This window comes from Pempheris klunzingeri, chromosome 12 (assembly GCF_042242105.1).
Source record: "Pempheris klunzingeri isolate RE-2024b chromosome 12, fPemKlu1.hap1, whole genome shotgun sequence".
NCBI lineage: Eukaryota > Metazoa > Chordata > Actinopteri > Acropomatiformes > Pempheridae > Pempheris > Pempheris klunzingeri.
The window spans coordinates 10,343,947-10,365,074 of record NC_092023.1 but is presented as its reverse complement, the minus strand read 5'-3'; the positions used below and the strand labels follow the sequence as shown (position 1 = coordinate 10,365,074).

Here is a 21,128-nt window from a genome sequence, read left to right as displayed (position 1 = left end):
ATCTTTGTTCATTTTGTTTACATGTTACATGCAATAGGTTTTCAGAAAGAAAATTGGATATCGTTTTTTTTTAATCACTCCATGATTCAGAAAATACTTGCAGCTATTAACAACAAAACTAGTGTCACCATGTTTTTAGTAATATGTTATATAAAGTGGGCTATTAGGGATATATGAACAAACCCCTCTGTAAAAACAAAACTTTTAAGATGAGGATTTAGGAGAAATCTACAAATGGACAAAGTGTAGTGACTGCTGGGGATTGGTTGATACACCAGCATGCCCCCTTTGCCAGAGAAAGGGGACCCTCGAGCACATAATGAGTTGCTGCCCAAAAGCTCTGAGGGAGGGCCGATACAGATGGCGTCACGATCAGGTGCTCAAGACCATTGCAGAGAGCATCTGTAGTGGCATCGCCAGCTGTCAGAGGTCAAAACCCACGAAGAAAGCCATCACTTTCATCAGAGCTGGGGAGAAGCCAAGAACAACATTGAGAGCAACAGCAGGGCTTCTCAACACTGCACAGGACTGGCAGCTGTCAGTGGACTTGGGCAGCCAACTCAAGTTCCCCCAGCATGTTGCTAAAACCACCCTCAGACCTGACATCGTTTTGGTGTCAGAGGCAACAAAGAACGTTGTCGTGCTGAAGCTCACTGTGCCGTGGGAAGAGTGAATGGAGGAGGCCTTTGAGCGGAAGAGGGGTAAGTACGACGGCTTCGTCAGCGACTGCCACAGACAAGGCTGGAAGGCTAGGTGCTCGCCTGTGGAAGTAGGGTGCAGAGGCTTCGCCGGACAGTCTCTGTGCAGAGCCTACACTGCACTCGGCATCACAGGAGAGAGAAGGAGAAGGGCCATCTGTAACAACACAGAGGCAGCAGAGAAAGCCTCTAGGTGGCTCTGGATAAAGAGGGCGGATCCGTGGTTGAATGCTGCTGGGGCACAAGCTGAGGCGTCATGAACCTCAGCTGGGCCGCCTGAGAGAGGGTGTCTGATGTTCGAAAGGCCCGAAACACCCAGTGACCTCAGGTCCATCACTGATGATGATGTGCCCCAGCTATGCATCAGAAGATGTTTCACTACAAAAAAGTGAAATAAACACCTAAATGTGTATCTTTTGGGTATTTTCTTTCCATTTGTCCAAAAAGAAGACGTTATGGAAGTAAAATAGCCCAAAATCTCAGAAGTCCGAGAACAAACAATGTTTTTGCTGTGTGTCTAAGTACAGCACGTGATTAGACACCAGCACTAGCTCGCACAGTCACTGTATATCTACTCCACCTGCCACCTGCTCCCCTCTGCAAAGACGTTTGGATCCAGGATGTGGAAAAGACATCTCAAGGCCCAAAATGCTACATCAGTGTTGTGTTATGAGCAGTAAAACACCAGAGAATAGAGATAGCCATGTATTACCGCGGTGTGTGGAGTCACAGAGGAAACGTCAGACTGAGGTACCTCTGTAAGTACAATTTGTTTACTTTTGAGAAACATTGTAATACAGTAACTGCACAAATCAGTCACCAAATTGTTGTCAAAATGTGACCAGTGGTGTGCGAGGCATCATGCATGCTAAATACAAGAGCAAGGTACACCACAGAGGGCACAAACCGCCTTTGAATGACACCAAATCAGTCTTTCTGCTGTGCTCTAGTGAACACATGAAGACACAAGTGACACTGTGAGAAAAGAGGAGTTCAAAGCGTTTAAACTTAAATCCATCTTTTATTGACGTTTATGTTCACTGTATGGTCTGTAACATCACAATAGCATACTGGGAAATTAGTACAGGAAGAAGGGATGGTGAATAGCCTGGGTGTTTCATAAACCTCCCCTTCCTCGAATCCTCTCAAAAGTGAAGGTGATTGGGCCACACGTTACTCTAAAAATGCACACCAGCTCATCATTACCTCAGTCTGTCTTCAAAACAGAGCAATTTTTATACGAGCTAAAAAGCACAGGAATAAATAAAAGCAAATGTGGAATTTCTCACTGTCACTTCCAACAGCGTGTATATAAAGAGTGACCAGAGATGACAGAGGGAGGTGGTAATGAGTACAAGGGTTCATTTCCATCCTATTTCCATCTTTTGCCTTTTGTGCAGACGTTTCCAAATTCTCGCCTGTCACGGTCACGTCGACCCAGAATAACTCACAGGTTCAGGAGACTACAAGTTTTGTAAAACTCTCTTCACGAAAGACATCCTGAAACCAAATCATCAAGCTTATGCTTAAGGTCCCCCCCCAGTATGGTCTGAATTAGGAAAGTCAGTCTTTTATTTTAGTGCCCTAAACTCTTGGAATGATCGTCGACACACTGGACTCGACCAGCCGATGGCGGTCACAAACCTCCCTGCTTCAATGTATTAAGTCATTTATTCTTGTTTTGAGTTTTGTCACCCCTTTTTTTTTTTTTTTTTTTACATGTCTGTAACTTGACATCATTGTAAATGCGGGCAACCTCAATGGGTCTTTCAGTTTAAATAAAATGTTTAAAATAAAATGATTCAGGCATCAAAACACCTCCAAAGTCCTCCTTTGAAAAAAAAGTCAGACGCCTTTCCACACAAGTCTTGAGATAATATTCCACAACCAGAACAATGATCAAGTACTTCTTTGCTTATTTTTCTCAGAACAAAAAGGGAGCTAAGAGAGCTTGTTTTGTCATTAAATGACTGATGAGGAGAGAATGTGATGCTGCAGTGCTGCTTGTATTCAGTCCATGCAGTGGAATCAGTGTGAATAATGAAAAATTACATTCAAAAAAAAAAAAAAAAAAAAAAAAGTTTCTCCCTCCCTCCCTCCTTCCTTCTCTTAATACCTCTCCTAGCCCAGTGTCTGTTATACATTTGACATTAGCCTAAACTGAGGGCTGTGTTCAGTGTGGTAAAACCCACTACAATGTTAAAAGGCCAGGAAATATGAGTTATGAAATCTTATGTAGGAGTCCACTATGGAATTTCATTTTAGGAATAATATCAAATCAGATGCAAAGAAAGACATTTACTTACTTGGGTTAAAAGGATTGGCCAAATAAATTTCACTCTTAAAATAACAATTTTGTTACTGAAAGAAAAATAATATCCGTTATGGGCTCCTACTTTTCTCCGTGTTGTTTCTTTTCTCATCACCTTTCCTCTCCAACATTGTATTCCACCACGCTGAACACACCCGCATTAATCTCCCCTCTGCCCAGTACGTCTCCCACTCACACACAAAATGCACTCCTCCCTTAACCACAAAACATGCACGACTGTAGCGATCCCACCCCTCCCGCTCCCTCCACCACAAACAAAGAAAAATCAATCATCCCATTAAAACAATGCAACTGCAAAAAAAATAAAATAAAATAAAAACTACACATTCAAGTACCTATTTGTCATATGGCACCAAGAGCAAGTGTACCACAAGAACATTTATCAGCCAGCAAACTCTGTTAGGCCTAATCTCTTTCAATACTGCCACTTCAGAAAGCACAAGGAATCTTCCATTGAATGATTGAAAGAGAAAAAGAAAAAAAAAAAAACATGTATATTACAGTTCTGTGTATATACTTATAGCCTATTTTAAATGAGTCTACAGAAAAGAATACACATGCAAAGTATGTGTATCGACTTTGTCTATGAGCACATTTGTTTCAAAAAGACAACCGTTTGAAAAAGAGGCTTTTTCTCACAAACATTTGTTTATGAAGTTTCAAATCACTTATTAGTGCTTGTGTTGACAGAAATGAAATGGACTCCCGGTCAGTCCACCAGAGTCAAACCAGGGCTGTTCTCAGCAACCGCCCTGTGCCTTTGAGGCGAAGTCTATGAAGGTAGCATTGGAAAAAATTAAGGACAGCGATTTCAGTGACAGTGTGGACACAGTATGTCCTATTCTCTTCTGCCCTACAGTGTCCCTCCTTTACTTCAAACAGTGAAACACCAAAATTCTCCTTCCTTCTCTCAGTCTGCTGTACAAGGTATATTTCATGCTCCCCTTGTTGTTTTCTTACCCGTCTGTAATCGCGCCACAGCCACAGTACTCTGAAGAGCCATATATACCAAAAACATTTAAAAAGACATTTAAAAAAAAAAAAAGTAAATGATGGAATTTTTTCAATCAAGAAAAAAGGCATTAGTTGTTTGTTTTTTAGATAAAGATATAAAAGGCAAATTGTAGCAGGAGCAGGATTGTGTGTGTGCATCTGTTGAAAAGAAACCAGGAGGAAGTTTTTGTTGAGGCTGGAATTCCTTTACCCCAAACCCTGTCTTTGGAAAGCTGCTGTGTGTGCAACTTTGACTTTTCTGTCTTTTAATTTGTCCCCACACACACGCACACACGCACACAAGGCCACAACGAATACCATGGCTGGGAATTAAGATGAATCAAACAAATCAAAATATATATCTATATAATATATATGAATTTAATATATATTTTCTATCTTTCTATCTCTTTAACAGCAGGTTCAAAAGCTTATGATTCTGGCAATGTCTGCCGATGCAAATGACAGCCAAGTCTCTTCCAGTCATAAGAAGAGACAAACCAAGCGAAAAGAGAGAGGGAGACAGTGGGGAAGAGTGAGAAATCAACATTTTGATAATATCCTTTTAGAGACGAGAGGAGAGGAGAGAAAGTGAGCAGGGACGTGCAAGAAGAGTCATCACACTTGGGTTGAAGCTGTCTCCGTGTTAAGTCCCGTCTGCAGCCCGGCACACCGGCCACATGTCCCGTTTTAGTCTGGAAACAGTGCGGAGGAGCCAAACTGAAATGCGTTGCCCTCAGGCGTGTAGCCCCAGCTGAGTTTGAGGCTTTAACCCGGAGGTCTTTGGATAGCGAGGACTTCGGGAGGTTTAAATCTGGGAGTTCTGTGGAGCCTTCCTCTAGTGTGTGGGCGGGTGAAGCGTCGGGCCACATTTGAGTACGAGTAACGCCCACAAACCCAAGAGCTTGACTGAACTGGACAGTTGCGTGGGAGCCGCAGGCTTGTGTGGTCGGTTGGCTGCCAGTCAGGTGCAAGTAAAGTTCACACTTCAAAAGGAATAATGCCAAAAAAAATTGCAGCCAACAAACCACTTTAGTCTATTCAGTATCTTACAAATATCTGGAGTGGCTGGTTTGGTAACGGCTGGCTGGCTGAGTTGTGGGTCCCCCCTTCTCGATCAGTTCTGAGAAAGACACCATAGAGCCCAAAAGCAAGAGCTGCTCCCGTGTCTCCATCAATCCACAGCAAAAACAACCACCACAAAGAAAGCAAGAAAACGAGGTGCAAGAGAAACTGTGCTTGTCTGCTCCTCCTCTGACGTATATACTGTGTATGTAGTTCTGCTTTCAGACCATCACCGAGTTGTTCTTGTTTTTCCCCCGTTTTGTTCTACAAAAACAACCAACAGTGCTGTCCTCCACATTGGGTGTGTTGCTTGTTTTTAAAACCGGGATTTTCCTTTTTGATTGATCTCTCAGTGTGGGGAAAAAAAAATAAAAAATAAATCCCAGAGGAAAGGAAAAGGTGACTGTGGATGTGATCTTGTGTGGAAAAGTGGTCCTGTGTTTTTTTTTTTTTGTTTTTTTTTCAGATCAGGCAGTTGTGCTGGACAGCTACCAGTGGTACTCCAAGTCAGCTCCGCTCTGCAAGAGGACAGTCATCAAGAGAAGAGAAAGAGAAAGAGGAGGCAGGAAAATGAGAGATGGGGGGAGGAAGAATGGTGAGAAAAGATGGAAAACAAGACAAAGGAGGGGGAGAGTGGTGAAAGAGGGAGAGAAAAAGAGAGGATGCAGCGTTATCAAATGTGGAAACACAATCTTTACTGTCACATTCAGTAATTTTGTTCCCCAACCTGTACTTCAAGGCCAGGTTTTCCTATGACCGACACGACAGAAAAAACAAGTTAAAAAGCAGGTACAGTAGCAGTGTAAGCCAGGGCACACGTTCACCCTCAGTGTACAGGTTCTTCCTGCAACAATACGCCAACACAACAACTCCAAGGACTTTCATCTTATTGCAGGGAGCGACACAGAAACAGGGACTGTTATATACTTGCGTGCAGTTGTGGAAAGACTGAGCGAGACAGAAGTGCATGCGTGTAGGGCCAGTGCATGCGTGTTTGTGTCCGTATGACGTGAGGGACGGACAGACAGGACCAAAAACAACGGCAATTCATCCTCATCCAACCTGGACAGTCATGTCAGCACACAGACGTCCACACGCACACGCGCCTTAAACTCTAGATGGAGCTCCACATGCTAGAGAGTAGACCAACGGGGAGCAGAGACTGATGAAGGAGTGACAGGGGGTATGCGTAGCAGGCCGCCACTTACATGCCTGTAAGAATGCGCGCAAGTGTGTATGTAGGCGTGTGTGTGTAGATGAGGGGTTGGAAGAAGGGGGAGGGGTGTAACAGTTATATATGTGATCACTTACCAAATGAAACAGGAGGGCTGCGTTAATCAGAGGGTGAACACACAGTTAGACAAATCGATACATCCCTTATCAATTTGTAGGTGTGTGTGTGTATGTGTGTGTGTGTGTGTGTCCACCTTAACACACACCATTTGTAAAATATAATCTGAACTTGAACTGTGCTGCTGTGATGAATTCCCCAAGCTTTTTGTCTTGCTTTTTGGAAAATGTTGTTTTTTAAGTTAAAGGTGCCATCAGTAATTATTTTCTATCTTTTAATACAAAACAAATCAACAGGGGTTTGTTATTTGTCACCTTATGCCTTGCTTCAGTTACATTTTGCAGCTCTTTTTGTCAGTCGATACAAATGACAGCCGAGCCCAGTTGCTCATTAACTGGTGGAACGGTTGGACCAAACCAAATGTCTCTGGTTTGGCTAGCTTTTAAAAAGTACAACGTATTAGTGCTATTAGTGCCTGTCATGTGAGTGTGAGCGGTTGTCTGTCTCTATGTGTCGGCCCAGTGATTGACTGGTGACCAGTCCAGGGTGTACCCCGCCTCTCGCCCAATGTCAGCTGGGATTGGTTCCGGCCACCCTGAGGGATAAGCAATATAGACGATGGATGGACTTTATGGATGGCACCTTTAATTAAAAAAGTCTGTTAGAAAAACAATAAGTGTTATTAACTGCTATGTGATTATGTATCTCACTGCTTTGAAACTAAAACCAGTGTGCCAAACCTTGACATTAAAGCATTACTTATACATTCCTGTTATTGTGATCATAATTTAAAACTATTTAATGCCATTATGTGTAAAATTTATGATGTTGGTGGCCCCAGGTGGTGGGTGGTCAAAAAAAGACACTGTGACGTTCAGCAATGCATTGCAAGGTTTAGACTAGCATCACAAACTTCCACCAGGTCACAGTTTTCTACTACCAAAAAGTTGGCAATAGAAAGTAGAAAATAACCTTTTCATTTCTGGGTGTGTGCATAAAACCAGGCTCACACTACAGGAGTTTTAAGCCGATTTATCCCCGATTCAGCACTCCTGACAATCAGAGGAGGAATCTGGTTTGGTGCCTTGGTTGGTACCGATGTCCAGCCCAGATTATCTGTTAATATGAAGGGCTTGCAGATCCAGTCTTAAAGCTCCAGATCTGCTCACAGATTCATTGAGGCCACTCCGATAATTTCAAACATGTTTGATATTTAGGATCCTAACTCTGGATAATAACGGCATTACTTTCTGAGCAGAACTCCAACAGCCAATGAGAGAGTCAAGTCTACGAGGAGACGGACGTCCCAGAGCAGCTGATGGTCTTTGAGGCTAACGTTAGCTAGCATAGTACTGTTGAGCGATATAAAAAAATCAAAGGTTAAAATCTCACCACCAGTTGTTGCTGAGGAACTGACAGCCCATATTGACCACGTCTGGACTCATTTAGCCCTTTTGTTTTTTCTCATGGTAAAGCATTGGCGAGTTGCATCATGTCAGTCTCCATTTTGTTTACATCTGCTTACCCATGAGATCACGAGCGACCAAACAAGGTGCTCCATTACTCCCTCTGGCGACAATCTTAATAAAATCCTGTGGTGTGTGATGTGGTGCCGCCATTATTTTCAGATCTTGTAGTGTGTTTGAGATTAGAGAGAAGAAGATCTGTGAAGATTCTCCTCATGTGTGTGATGCAGCACGATTTCAAATTCGGCTAAACTCCAGTAGTGTGAGCCCAGCATAGGAAATGATAACAGTAACTCTACGTCCTTACAGACAAACCAAGACAACACAACTCTATAAAGGTGAACAGCCCCAGCAGGAGCTTCCAAGCACACCTCTCCTTGTCCAGCTCCATCTGAGGACTTCTGATATGTTTATCACCAGCATGTGCAGTCACACAAATACATACAGGAACACACCAGACGTCGCAGTGAATAAACGAGAGGACAGAGCTGTAAACCACAGTGCTAACGGCGGTGCATCTCAGTGTGCCATTCCCACACAAACACATCTGCGCCATCATTTAAACACACACACACTCATATGCAGCCATACACTGCAACAACATGGAACAAGTAACAGGCCCACAAGTGTCACTGATTCCCTGCCAATCGGGGTCTTGCTCTACAAGGAAAGATTTCCACATCTGTGGGCAAGTTTACAACCTTTGGAATAACTTGCTTGAATATGATGCTAACATTTGTTACATACATTGGCAGAAATCCACAAATATGGGCCACAACCTTTATTCACCTCCAGTACATAGAGCCTTTATTTGAGACAGATACGATTAGAAATATGGCTTTGTTTTTCCTTTTCCTAGCTATATCTAATTGTTGTTTGTTGCATGAGACAAAAGGTAAGCAACTAACTGCACTAATGACAAACAGAAGCTGTGTATTTGGGTCTCTTTAGCTCTTTTAGCATAACGACAGACAGCAAAGAAGAAGATACTGCTGCAGCAATGGTCTGAGAAGTATAATTGGACATTTTGATACTTTGCTTGCAAGGAAATTGGCAAAAAGCTGACTTACAGCCACTGTCCAACATGAAGGAGCAAGCTATTAACCTTTCAATGTAGGACTGGTCGTCATTCAAAGATTTTCTGTACTGATACTTTGACTTTGATACCTGTTCTCAAACGATACATTTTTATTCATTACAATTTTATAGTCAGTCTTAAAACAAAAATTACATTACACTTTACCGTACAAATCTTAAGCTCTATTTTTTAGCTACATAAACCTACAATCTGGTTTAACTTCAGTTGTACGTTTCAACTCTTTAGTTTAATGTTTCAGGAACTTGCCACTTTTCTAAACCAAAGCAGTTTAGAGCATAAAAATATAATTTATTGTCACTTGGAATTATAACAGTATGAAAAAAGGCCAGAATTGAACTGTAAACCTTCAGATTACCATACAACTGTTCTACCTCCTGAACCAGAGCTAACAGAGCTAACGGGGGTTAGCAGCTCAACCTTGAGCCGCTTACTCACCAGGGTGATCTGGTGGGCAGCCGGAGGGTGGTCACCACACTCGTCAAACGATTTTACCAGCGGTAATCACTGAATGGGCGATACCCCTGATGCTGATGAGATTTACTCTTTAGGTATCGAAATTTGGTACAGAATGACGAGGCATTTTTCAATACTCTCTGGTATCGAAGCACTTTGGTCGGTGCCATTGAAGTATCAAAGTTTGGTACTCAGCTCAATTACAGAGACATTTTTGAAGCTTACACAACTCGAGTGTTTAAAATGTGAAACAGGTTGTCAGTGTATTCATTTCTTTCCAATCAATTGCTCCTAGTGTTGCACTAAATCTTCAGAATTGTGCTGGTATATGGAATTACTTATTGTCATGCATTTGTATGTACCTAGTTTTGACTATAGCTTTATCCTCAGTGTGTGTGCATGGTTGTGCATAAGCATGTGAGGGGGCTGAATAAACTGATCAAAGAAGTCTTTGATGCACAGGGAGTGCAGAGAACCGTTTCACCTGCAGTCATTTGGATTTGGTGAAAGAGCAAAAGTTCTCAGTTCCACTAGAAAGACTTTTGACAAAGCTGTGTTGTCATGCATACATAACCCATTGTGAAAGCCAACAGGAAGGTGTGCATGATGCACAGAAAAAAAGACGCTTTTCATAGTGGTAGTGTGTGATGGGCTCCAAGCCATTTCTGAAGTCAATCGTAATACTTCATCTGCTACGGTTTTGAATGTGAAAATAAACAATACACAGAAAGTACCAGTCTGGTCCACCAGATGAGATGAATAAACATGAAAGATTTTCAGAGACTCACTGAAACTCATATGTGAAATACAAACTTAACAAATAGGACAGCTGATATCTCAGATAGGTGTTATGCCTGAAGACTTAAGATAACAACTGTGTGTGAGTGTTGTGTACATGGCCAAAGAAGGACAATGGTCATATTCAACAGGTACAGATACTCACCCCATCTTCCTCCCTGTATGGGTTCAGACGGTTGTATACTGCTTCAATAACAGTGCGTCTACAGGAAGAACATAGATATAAAAATGGGATTAGGTCACTCAAGCTGTTCAATCCGAACCATCCATCAAAGCAACAACAGAGGGCATATAAATTCATATAAACAAGGGTTTCATACAGATATATGCCTCCCTGATATTTTTCATTCCTTTTTTATTACAGTTGTTTATGACTGCAGAATAATGCCGAACTCCTCTGTTAAAACTACACAAAGTATCCCTTTGAGGGCGGTGGTCCTTACTTGCTGGCGAGGCCTCCCCCTGGTGGCAGAGTGGGCATGCCGCTGTCGGTGGACAGGTTCCTCATCACTGTTACCAGGTCAGGAAACCCCTCCTCCGCTGGCCGAGACAGCATCTCTAAAACAACACCAGACGTGTTGTTACTTAAGTCAGTATTAACAGGACTGGCGATAGCCAAGAACAGCTGGGAAAAGATATGAGAGGGAGAGGAGAACAGTGGAAAGAGACCAAAAATGTGACAAATGAGGAGAAAGGAAGTGAAGATGGAAACCGTACCAGTGAATTTGTGGAAATGAGTGTGTGTCTGAGACAGAGAGGGGGAGAGAGATGGTGACAGAAAGAGGCCTGCAACTGAGTTGAGAGTGGCATGAGGCCAGGTCAATGTTCAGCCAGAGCATTCCTCTACCTAATTCTTTTCTTCTCTCTTTCTAGTCCCCCTTTCTTTTTATCTTACAGCATTAGACAGTACCTGAAGCCAAACATCTACTCTGCTTCACCCGAACCAAATTCTGCATAACGGTAATTTACCCTGAAATATAAACTTATTTTGACCCACTTTGGAGTGCCAATGAAACCATTCAGCAAACATTAATTGGCAGTGATACACATTTAGTACCTCCTTCTGTTACCTATTCTATTACAATGATCTTCAAAATATTAGACCCAGTTTTTTTCATTCACTGGATCAAGACAAAACTGGCACCAGGTTTGTAAAAACAAGATAAGAGTAGAGATTCATTTTACGTAGACCGTGGTTTTACACAAACTAGCAGTAGCTAGGGAACAAAGACTAGAAAAGCTGTGCTGTGCTCATCATAGGGGACTCGTGCACCCTGAGAAAGTGAAGTGAGAAAGAAAAGGACAGACAGAACGACAGAAGGGGAGCAGGGAATCTATCCAAACAAGACAGGGAATGTTTGAGTGAGGTGAGGGGAGAGAAAGATGAGTTTAGGGAGAGAAAGGAGGAGAGGAGTGAACAGGGAATAAAGAGGGGAGATGCTTGCTGAAATGGAAAAGGAGGTCATGATGGTGTCATTCCTCTGCTGTGAGCCGGAGCTAACTTGGCTGGAGGTTAGACAATAGAGAGTGGCATGGTCAGTCAGTGGAGAAAGCATGCATACAGATATGATACACAGTTTCAGTTGGAAAAAGATCCTGTGGCTCCAAGAAAAACCTTTGTAGGAAGGTAAAGACCATTTTTTCATGGTTAAACCTTTTTAAACAACAGAATTTATGGGTGAAATTGATTATTAATTATAATGTAAATCCACAGCCATTGTAAAAGCAAGCAGTACATTTTTCACAGCCTATCACATGACATTAATAAACTAACTCAAGAACCTACTAAAAATAAATGACCTAAAATTCACGGTGAGCCACTAAAAGAATCTGAACAATCAACAAAGACTAATTCAGCAATCCCATTATGTTTGCACGTACAGTAAACATTGGTTCTTTTTCTCCACCCATCCATTCTCACCTTCCACTCGAGACTCCAGATATTTGTTGAGTTCTGCGTCTTTCCTCACAGCTTCCTCTGACACTTTCGGAGCGTTGGGCAAACACACTAACACAACGCTCATGTTATCCCGACTCCCCTATGAAGGACGGGAGGAGAGAGGGATGAAGAAAGAGCACGTAGGAGAAGGAGTTTTTTTGCTGTCCAGAATTAATGAGGAAACCTGCAAGATGTTTCACCTTTCAAGCCTAAAGAAGGCAAGTGGTCAATACTTCAAAATTGAAAGCTTGTTCTTGCGTTCTTGGCATTTTCTAAATGTCATGTCCTATAACTGCCTAAACAATTTCACTTAGTTCTCCTTTCTTACTTGAGGGGCCATTTCGTTAGGCACCTGCACCATTAAAGCTGTTACAACTAGTTCTTGTTCAGCTGAAACAAAAACCTCTTTGGAGCTTTATGTACATTTCTTCATTATACAGCTCCCTTTGGAGTGGGTAATTCAAATGGCCTCCTATGTGGCACAATCATTTAAAAAGAAATTAGTGGCAGGACTTGATTCTGCTGGATTCCACACATTTTTCAATAAGCCATACGAAAACAGTGGCTATCACAGCAAAAACACATCAAAGTCATGCTCAGAAACAAATTTGTACACACCTTGTGGAGGCAGGTGTCCACCACTTCATTGCATACTCTCTCCAGGTCATCAGACACCTCAAGCCTAGATTTCACAAACTCACAGAGCTCCTCATTGGACATGACATCCCAGATGCCGTCGCAGGCCAGGATCACAAACTGATCTTGTTCCAGGGCCCGAACCATCTCACACACAGCTGGTTCGGGACTAACCAGCTGCTCAGTGGGCCCCTTCCCATCCACACACTTGTAGTCGTAGTCCCCCAAGGCCCTCGATACAGCCAGTGACCCATTAACCCTCTGAATCATCACTGAGCCACCAGCATTCTGGATACGCTCTCTCTCACGTGGGTTGCAAGGCTTGTGGTCGAGTGTGGAGAAGCACACATGTGAATTGCGGTATAGAACAGCTCGAGAATCACCACAGTTAATGAAGAAGAAATTATCAGGTGCCACAAGGACTGCCACTGCTGTGGAGCCACTGCGGTCCATGCCGTTTCGAAGGTCAGAGAAACTGCGCATGTGCTCATCGATCCTGAGGAAGCCTGTCCGGATCCCCGATTTCACAACATCCACTGTAGGAGGAACCGGTGCTGAAGGGTCACTGGCGGAGCTCTCCGAACCTGCCTGGGAGCCTTGTGTCGCTCCGGCCCCTAAGCTAGCACTGATTATGTGTTCCAGAAGATGCTTTGAGCAGTAGTTGGCAACTCTTGAGCCAGCGTGGCCATCATACACGGCAAAAAAGGACCAGTCAGTCATACCAGGAGCAGGAAGTCCCAACACAGCTGTGTGAGCGTCCTCCATCTCCACCCGCCAGCCCTGCATGGAGCTCAGCCCATAGCGCAGGCCCTTGCCTTCACCATGTGAGTTGTGCTTCTCTGTCTTGGGCTTGTCCAGGAATGCACCCATGACTCTGCCCTAGAGAGACAAAAGAGGACACAGAACAATAAAAAAAGTAATTTAGAAACTGCTATTCATAACAAATAATATTATAATAATATAATAATTCATAGCAATCATCAAATTAAAAGGAACAGCAAGGTAGAAAATTTAATAAAATGAAAGCATTGGTTTTCATGAATATTAAAGCTGTAGGAGAGAAAAGGTCATATGATTCACCAAGTGGAATATGAAAATGTTAGCACACAGCATATTAAAACAAGCAGATAACAGGGGCAGAAATACTAAAAATAATACTTAACCAACATAGACTGTAAGGGTGGGAAATGTAGTGGTGTCTTAATTAAGACATAACTCCATATCTGCAGACATTTGAACTCTGACCAGTTCTGTTTCTTGAAGGTGCGGATTAAAAGCCTCGACTGGCAATACATCTCTGAAACTTCATAAAGTAGCTCATACTGCCCAGTTTTCATTTTCAAGTTGTTGAATCAGGTTGTGAACATAAATTAGGCTTCCACTCAAAATTATAGTTGTTATTCCTTTTCAGCCAACATAAACAGATTACAGATCTCAACTGAATGTTTGAGGGTCTGAAAATGTGAACCCAGCAAATGTCCCACAGATCTTTAAGGAGCTTATAGGGGACTGCTGGAGCTTTTAAGCACGTGTGTGTTTCTTCTACTGTTTACTTAATAGGTCTAAAGGAATAATTCAACCAAACAGTGCTCATTGCTCATCATATCCAGAAATAGCACAGCCACTTTGGTTTATGCTTGAAGAGACTGAGGAGCAAGCTTAAAAGCTTCTTTGGCCAGCCAGAACTTGCTACTAAGAGCATTAACAAACTCCATGGAGTGGTCGAGAAGATGTGTTATCTGTCCATAGCTGCACCTGCATTAAGCTAAATGAACAGCCGCATCAAGCTGCTCGATTGGAGAGAGAAATTCTGTATCCAGCTTATGTTAATTGGTTACGTAATATGAGAACATAAACTTGTACAGTCTTATTGATTGTCACACCACTTAATGGCCTCTTAACCTCGTAAAGTGCACTCTTAACTTGGACTTTAATTCCTGAAAATATCAATAAATGCTTCTTACGAGTAAGTTGTAGTCATACTCAAGATTCCAGTCTCTTAATGTACGCATATTTTTTAAAACATAAGAACTACCCAGTTTGGCCTCTCTCATTTTTCATGTTAACCCCCATCTATATAGGAAATGTTTAAACTGCCTTTTTAAAAAAAAAAAAAAAGAAGGTCCCATATTATGCAAAATGCATTTTATAAATGTCTTTTCAACATAAATGTGTGTCTAGAGACACTACAACTATGAGATCTCCAATCTTTTTTTCTCCTGTTCCATTGTTCAGTAAATGTGTGTGAAAACATGCCGTTTAGTTTTGGTTCCACTTATGAGGTCATATGGGGATCTGTTGATCATGTGACCCCCCCCCCCCCCCTCCCATCACTGCACAGCTGGTGTAGGACTCAAGTCACAATAGTAGCAAAAATACACAAGTAAGAGTAATTGACAAAACCAATGGCATCTGACTTAATCATACCAAAAGTTAAAAAACACACATAATACTTACTAGGTATTTATGGTTAAGACTGCAAACAGCTGACCTAATAAAGCAGTGTCAATTACAAAACTGTCCATAACATCATCGTCTATCATCACTCTGTCATATTAGTGGCACAAAATCATGACACAAGGCTTAGTATTTTTTGTTTACTCTTAGAAAAGATGGATGATCTGAACCAAACTGGTTTGTATGACTTCCAGGCCTAATTAATTTCATTGAGAAAAAACAGGTGTGTTGTTTTGCACATCATAAGACACACACACACACACACACACACACACACACACACACACACACACACACACACACACACACACACACACACACACACACACACACACACACACACACACACACACACACACACACACACACACACACACACACACACACACACACACGACTGGAAAGCATCACAAATGCAAATCACTTGAATTATTACCTTGACAACAAATGCATTCACAAACATATTCAACTTATTACTAAGCAGATATCAAAGCCATGTGTACAATTACCAAACCAAATCATTTGCTCTTTCACCTATGCAGCATATACACTGTACCAGTGTGTCATCACCAACACACAGCTACAACATGATCCATTCCTAGCTGGTCTTGCATTAAAAATGAAAAAGAAAATACCAGTGTCCATAACTTGTGAGCACAGTTACAAGCACTGAGAACTCCGGGTCGTAATGTCACCCGGTCTGATGTCGCCATGGTTACACAGCTTGGAGTGGCAGTTGAGTGGTTGCCATAGCAACAGGAGCAGTAGGTGTTGGTGGTTGCAGCATGCGACAAGAGGACTGCCACTGTGTGTGTGTGTGCGTGCGCGCGTGTGTGTGTGTGCGTGCGCGTGTGTATGCATGTGTGTGTGTGCGTGTGTGTGTGTGTATGCGTGTCTGCGTACATTCAAGTGGCCATTTGTGGAGTGCGAGTGCATCTCAGGGTTGGGTCTAAACAAATGGTTTCTCTCACATCTCTACATGGCACAAAGGGCGAGATGAAGAGAATGGCTGACACTGAGAGTCAAACTAAACAGAAAGGCCCTCCGGTCTCAGACTTCAGTCAAGCAGGGTAGCTTTAACAAGTTAACTCAATTTAACAGTCAGCTGCTTATGGGATCCACAAAGGCCCAGATCAGCCTGCCAGACAGACTACACACAGTCAACCACCACTAACATAATCTCTCTCCATCTCTCTCTGTGTACAGTATGCGATATAACGGACCACGTCAACATTTCAGACGACAGTATCACCAAACAGTTGTAGTGTATTTGGTGGAAAAAGTGTTTATGGTCATGCACCAAATGAGCAATAAATTAACACAATATGTTCAGAATACAATGAATCAACATGAACAGGTTGATGGGGAATGTAGCGTGGTGGTGTAGTAGAAGCCAGGTGCTATCGAGTTATAGATAGAGGAGCAGCTGAGGGAAATTCACAGCAATCAACTTGTGGATGATTTGCATGCGTTGATTAATGGCTGGTGGCATTAAATGTAACTTAACACCAGGGCAGTGTCTAAAATCAACCGTTATGCAATGTGTCTTTCTAGTGTTACCTGAATTTCTGGTGGGATTTTTATGCTAAAATTAACCAACAATGTAATGCAATGAGTAGTGGAAAAAAATGATAGGGGGAATGATCTGAGTAGAGTCCCAATATTGTTTTTTGATGTGACACTCTATATTGCCCACTACAAAATGTTCCCTGTTTAGTGAGCAATGTCGAATAAGCAAACAATTTTGGACACAACCCAGGTAAAAGTCCCCTTGGCCACTGGCAACCATCCTTAAAACTGAGGACAACATGCATTTTATTCTATTAAGTGTCCATAACATTGAGTACAATTCCTAGATTTATGTTTTAAAACAATACCTGAACACATTTAACACAAAAATACAGACATGTGGCGTTCTAATGATACTAGTAAGAGGTCATCTAATGTAGTGTGTGTTCTTTGTGTGACATCGAGGAGAGCATCATGAGGCTGAGAACTTTCCTAAAGGCTAAAAACAATTTAAATCAATGCAGTGATGCCATACGAATGAATACAGATGCACTGTACGAATACTTTGAGTCCATGTTTTGACTCCAGTTTACATCCCTAGTTAGAGAAGCCAATACTGAGAGCCTGCAGTTAATTTTGTAATGATCAATTTCTACTAATGTGCTTGCATTGCTATTTAGGCGGGAGATAACATTCCTGCTGATAAAGTGGTTCTAGGGTCAGTTGAGATCCTGGGCGTAGTCTAGGATGTGCTGTCTTATATAGTGTTTATGTATTATAAATCAGTCTATACTTAAAACTTTTAAAAGCTTTCACAACTTAGCACTGGGTAAACGTAGACAGCCCCACATTACATTTACTTTACTTGCTTCATTTTGGTGGTATGGCTGACAAGGCATAAAGATATGGGTACCGGCCAGTTAGTCCAAAAACACAAATGTGTGATGAACAGTAAAGATTCGGTGCTTTGTCAAAAACATCTGGGGCTTAAGCCCTGCATCCATTCTCCACATCCGTATAAGAAAACTCAATGTATCTAGAGTAGCTGCTGTAATGTACTATCCTCTGGTATGATAAAAAATTTTAACTAAAATGGAAATTAGAGCGGTGGAACAAACAGGCCAGGGATATCGCAGATCCCCTTCTTAGATGACTCATCACTGAAGTCACATCAGAAGCAGTCAGTTTCCCAGAACAAGTGCTCTTTGAACAGACAGCTTCAGTCATCGTCAGTGCAGTGGCGTCAGGGAAGCTGGGGCCGTTACTAGACCAGACTGGAGTATATCAGACTACAGCCAAAGTGAAAGAAAGTGAATGTGTCATGTTATACTGGGCAGTGAGTGGGTTCTCAGCAACAAGAAGCTCACGTGGACTTGTATATCCTGTACCTGCTCTCTCGATCCAGGAACCTGGCCTGCTTTCAATTTAACTCCCAGGCTTCAAAAGTTGAGAAACAGTGAGATGTGGTGAAGAGCGAGGCAGAGGGATGAATGATGAGTTATTGCATAGGTCAGACATTTGCCATGTACTGAATGGGTTAAAAGCAATCTCAATTCCTAAAGGACATGCTGTACTAACACAGTCAATGTGTTTGCATATCATCATAGCCAGTAAAATGTACAGTATTCAGATGGTTCAGTGAACCTGTTTGAGTCTTGGCCACAATTACTTTTTTTTTTTTAACACGTTTAAAGCAGCCCAGATTCTGATATCCAGCTGAAATCAATGACAGAGTTACAGTCAAGATGTGTGCTTATCTTAATCAAAATTGTCCTGGTAAGCAAATCTGGAGTATAATCTGATTATGACAATGGAAATGTGATAAAAGCTACAAAAGTTTAAGTACATTACATAACGTGTACAGGGAGCACTTATCCGGGCTTTATCTAAAATAGAAAACTACTACCAGAAAATTCAACTGCAGCTCAGTCTTTTCCTGTTCAGACAAATGCTGACACTTCATCCATCTCCCCTCTTGGCACTTAACAGATTTATCTGAGTTATACCGAGCTCTCCAGTTAACACTGTATCTGAGCGTACATCTGCGTGTGAAGTGGTTCAACCAGCACACTGGACCAAAAGTGTATAGATAAATGCCTTTGGACGGGCCAACAGACAAACAGCAGTCATAGGCTAAAACGGCATGGCTAGTGCAGGATTTCACATCAAGGTGCCAACACAAACATGCCACCTATGATGCTGCCATTTCTGGAACACACTGCCACACAAACACACTGCCAAACACACAGCCACATACACACCAACAACCCAATAAAACTACCCACAACAAGGCAATAAAACAAGTAAATTCTTGTGCTGGTGTTTCATGAGAATACAAAACATGAGGGAACTTAAGTTTTAAATAACATTACATATTGCTATGTATACTGACAGTAAATAATATCTAAAATCTACTTGCATCAGTAATTTTGTCATCATTATTTATATACACTGTGATTTTGTTGGTCTGCTCTGTATACGCAACATCTATTGCATGTCTGTCTCTCTTCTGTTGCCTGAAGTTTCTTCCATTTTTTCCTGTTTAAGGGGTATTTGGGGGGAGATTGTGATTTATAAAAATAACAGTTGACTTGACTAATAAAAGATGAATTTCATAATTACAACATAAGAGGTTTAGGTTGTCATAAAAACTGTAGTTCTCTTGAACCTTCAAGGGAAAATTATTGTAATAAAATACCAGAATTAACTATGTTGATCCAGCTCCTCATGTGAGTCGCATTTCATACACACCATTATTGGCAAATGATCATTTACCTCATAGACCATCATAATGGACTGTATTTGCTTACAGAGTGAAAGGTGCAAGTATATTATCATGACATGAATAGATTTGCAGTATCAGCCATATGTTGCCCATAAACAAAAGGTTGTGATGCCATTTAAACCACTTAATTCAATCAACTATAAACTGGCACACTGGTGCTGATGATACATTTGAAAATTGTCCAACAAAATACAAGGCAACAATTAACATCAATGACTTCACAAAACCGGCACAACATCAGCAGGACTGATAACATCATAATTATCACCAAAATACATAAAATTATACTTCAACTGATCCATGATAAAGGCAGTTAGGAGTCAGTTTGTCTCCAAGTGAAAATAAGGCCACTTGTGCTGCTAGCTAACCAGCTAGCCAAGTTGTCAAAGTGTTTTTACACGTTAGCGGGAGAATAGCCGATGTTAATATGAGCCAATGTTACCAGAAACGCTGCTTGTTTCAGGTACCAGACGTTACTTACTTGGTAGGAAAGGAACTATCTCTATCGGTCCTTCGTCTTGTGGCTTCAGTAGCAGGTATGTTATAGCACCCAGGCTTGTTGTGATAGGCTTATCTCTCGTTAACGTTAGCCACTTTCGTTTCTCGGCCCCTGCTCGTCAGCTAGCTTTGATTAGGCTAGCCAGCATTTCACACGATCAGTTCTCCTTTCAGCATGTCTCTGCATCGGAATAAGGCTTTAATATACATGTTTGGCACGGTTAGCCTATGGAGCACTAAATAAATAGCCGCCACGTAAGCTGTCAGTTGAGAAGAAAAACACTCGTTTCGGCAAGACGTATCTATGATTTGAACAACTAGCTAATTTTGGCTAAAGCTAAATGTATAAGGCAGATGACGTTCTTTTTCAACATGCAGTTTGAGGGCGAGGCAATCGTCTCACTCTCTTCTCTGATTGGACAAACGCTGATTCGAAGCTGAGAAACGATTGGTCAAATATTGTGTCAGTCAGACCCCCTTCACTGACACTGTAAACAGTGAAGATCAAGTTGTTTTATTGCTGCTTGTGTGTGTGAGTGAGTGTGTGTGTTAGAAAGAAACATGCTTTCCAAATTTTGTTTACACTCACACACACATACACACACAGCCCCTGTGACTTTTTGAATTTCCCATATTCACTACCATTCAGCAGTTAAGTCTTGTTTGACCGCCATTACAAATTATTTGTACATTGTAGAATAATGGGCTTTTTATTAACATGCTATAACAGGAAAAGAACTGGGATAATTAAGGAATAATTTAATAGTGGCTGCACCCCATGCCAGTTCCAGGTCCCTGCCATTGTGACGCTTGTATAGAGGTGTCTATGTCAGGATGCTGTTTATAGACTATAGTTCAGCCTGTAATACAGTCATCCCCCACTAACTCACCACCAAACTGCTTCACCTGGGCTTCAACTCCACTCTCTCTGACTGGCCTCTGGACTTCCTCACTGGCAGGCTGCAGTCTGTCAGGAGTGGGACTCTAATATCTGGAAGAATAACAGTGAACACTGGCACCCCCCAAGGATGTGTTCTCAGCCCAGTACTCTACTCACTATTCACACATGACTGCTTCGCCTCATACAAAGACAACACCATTCTGAAGTT

At 41.9% G+C, this 21,128-nt stretch overlaps 1 protein-coding gene across 2 annotated transcripts; it reads right to left on the bottom strand.

Moving 5' to 3' along the window:
• Positions 1 to 1,699: 1,699 nt before the first annotated feature.
• ppm1ba (protein phosphatase, Mg2+/Mn2+ dependent, 1Ba) lies at positions 1,700 to 20,367 on the bottom strand. Of its 2 annotated transcripts, XR_011585265.1 has the most exons (7): positions 20,003 to 20,367; positions 12,753 to 13,649; positions 12,117 to 12,234; positions 10,639 to 10,753; positions 10,341 to 10,398; positions 2,418 to 5,606; positions 1,700 to 2,373 (listed from the first exon to the last, which is right to left on the bottom strand). XR_011585265.1 is itself a non-coding variant. In XM_070840643.1 (6 exons), exons 2-6 carry the CDS (start codon positions 13,638 to 13,640, stop codon positions 5,577 to 5,579), a joined length of 1,209 nt encoding a protein of 402 aa, XP_070696744.1. In that variant the 5' UTR covers positions 13,641 to 13,649; positions 20,003 to 20,367; the 3' UTR covers positions 1,700 to 5,576. The 2 variants fall into 2 exon arrangements, 1 of the variants encoding a protein (XP_070696744.1); XM_070840643.1 differs by having other exon boundaries at positions 1,700 to 5,606.
• Between the last annotated feature and the right edge of the window lie 761 nt (positions 20,368 to 21,128).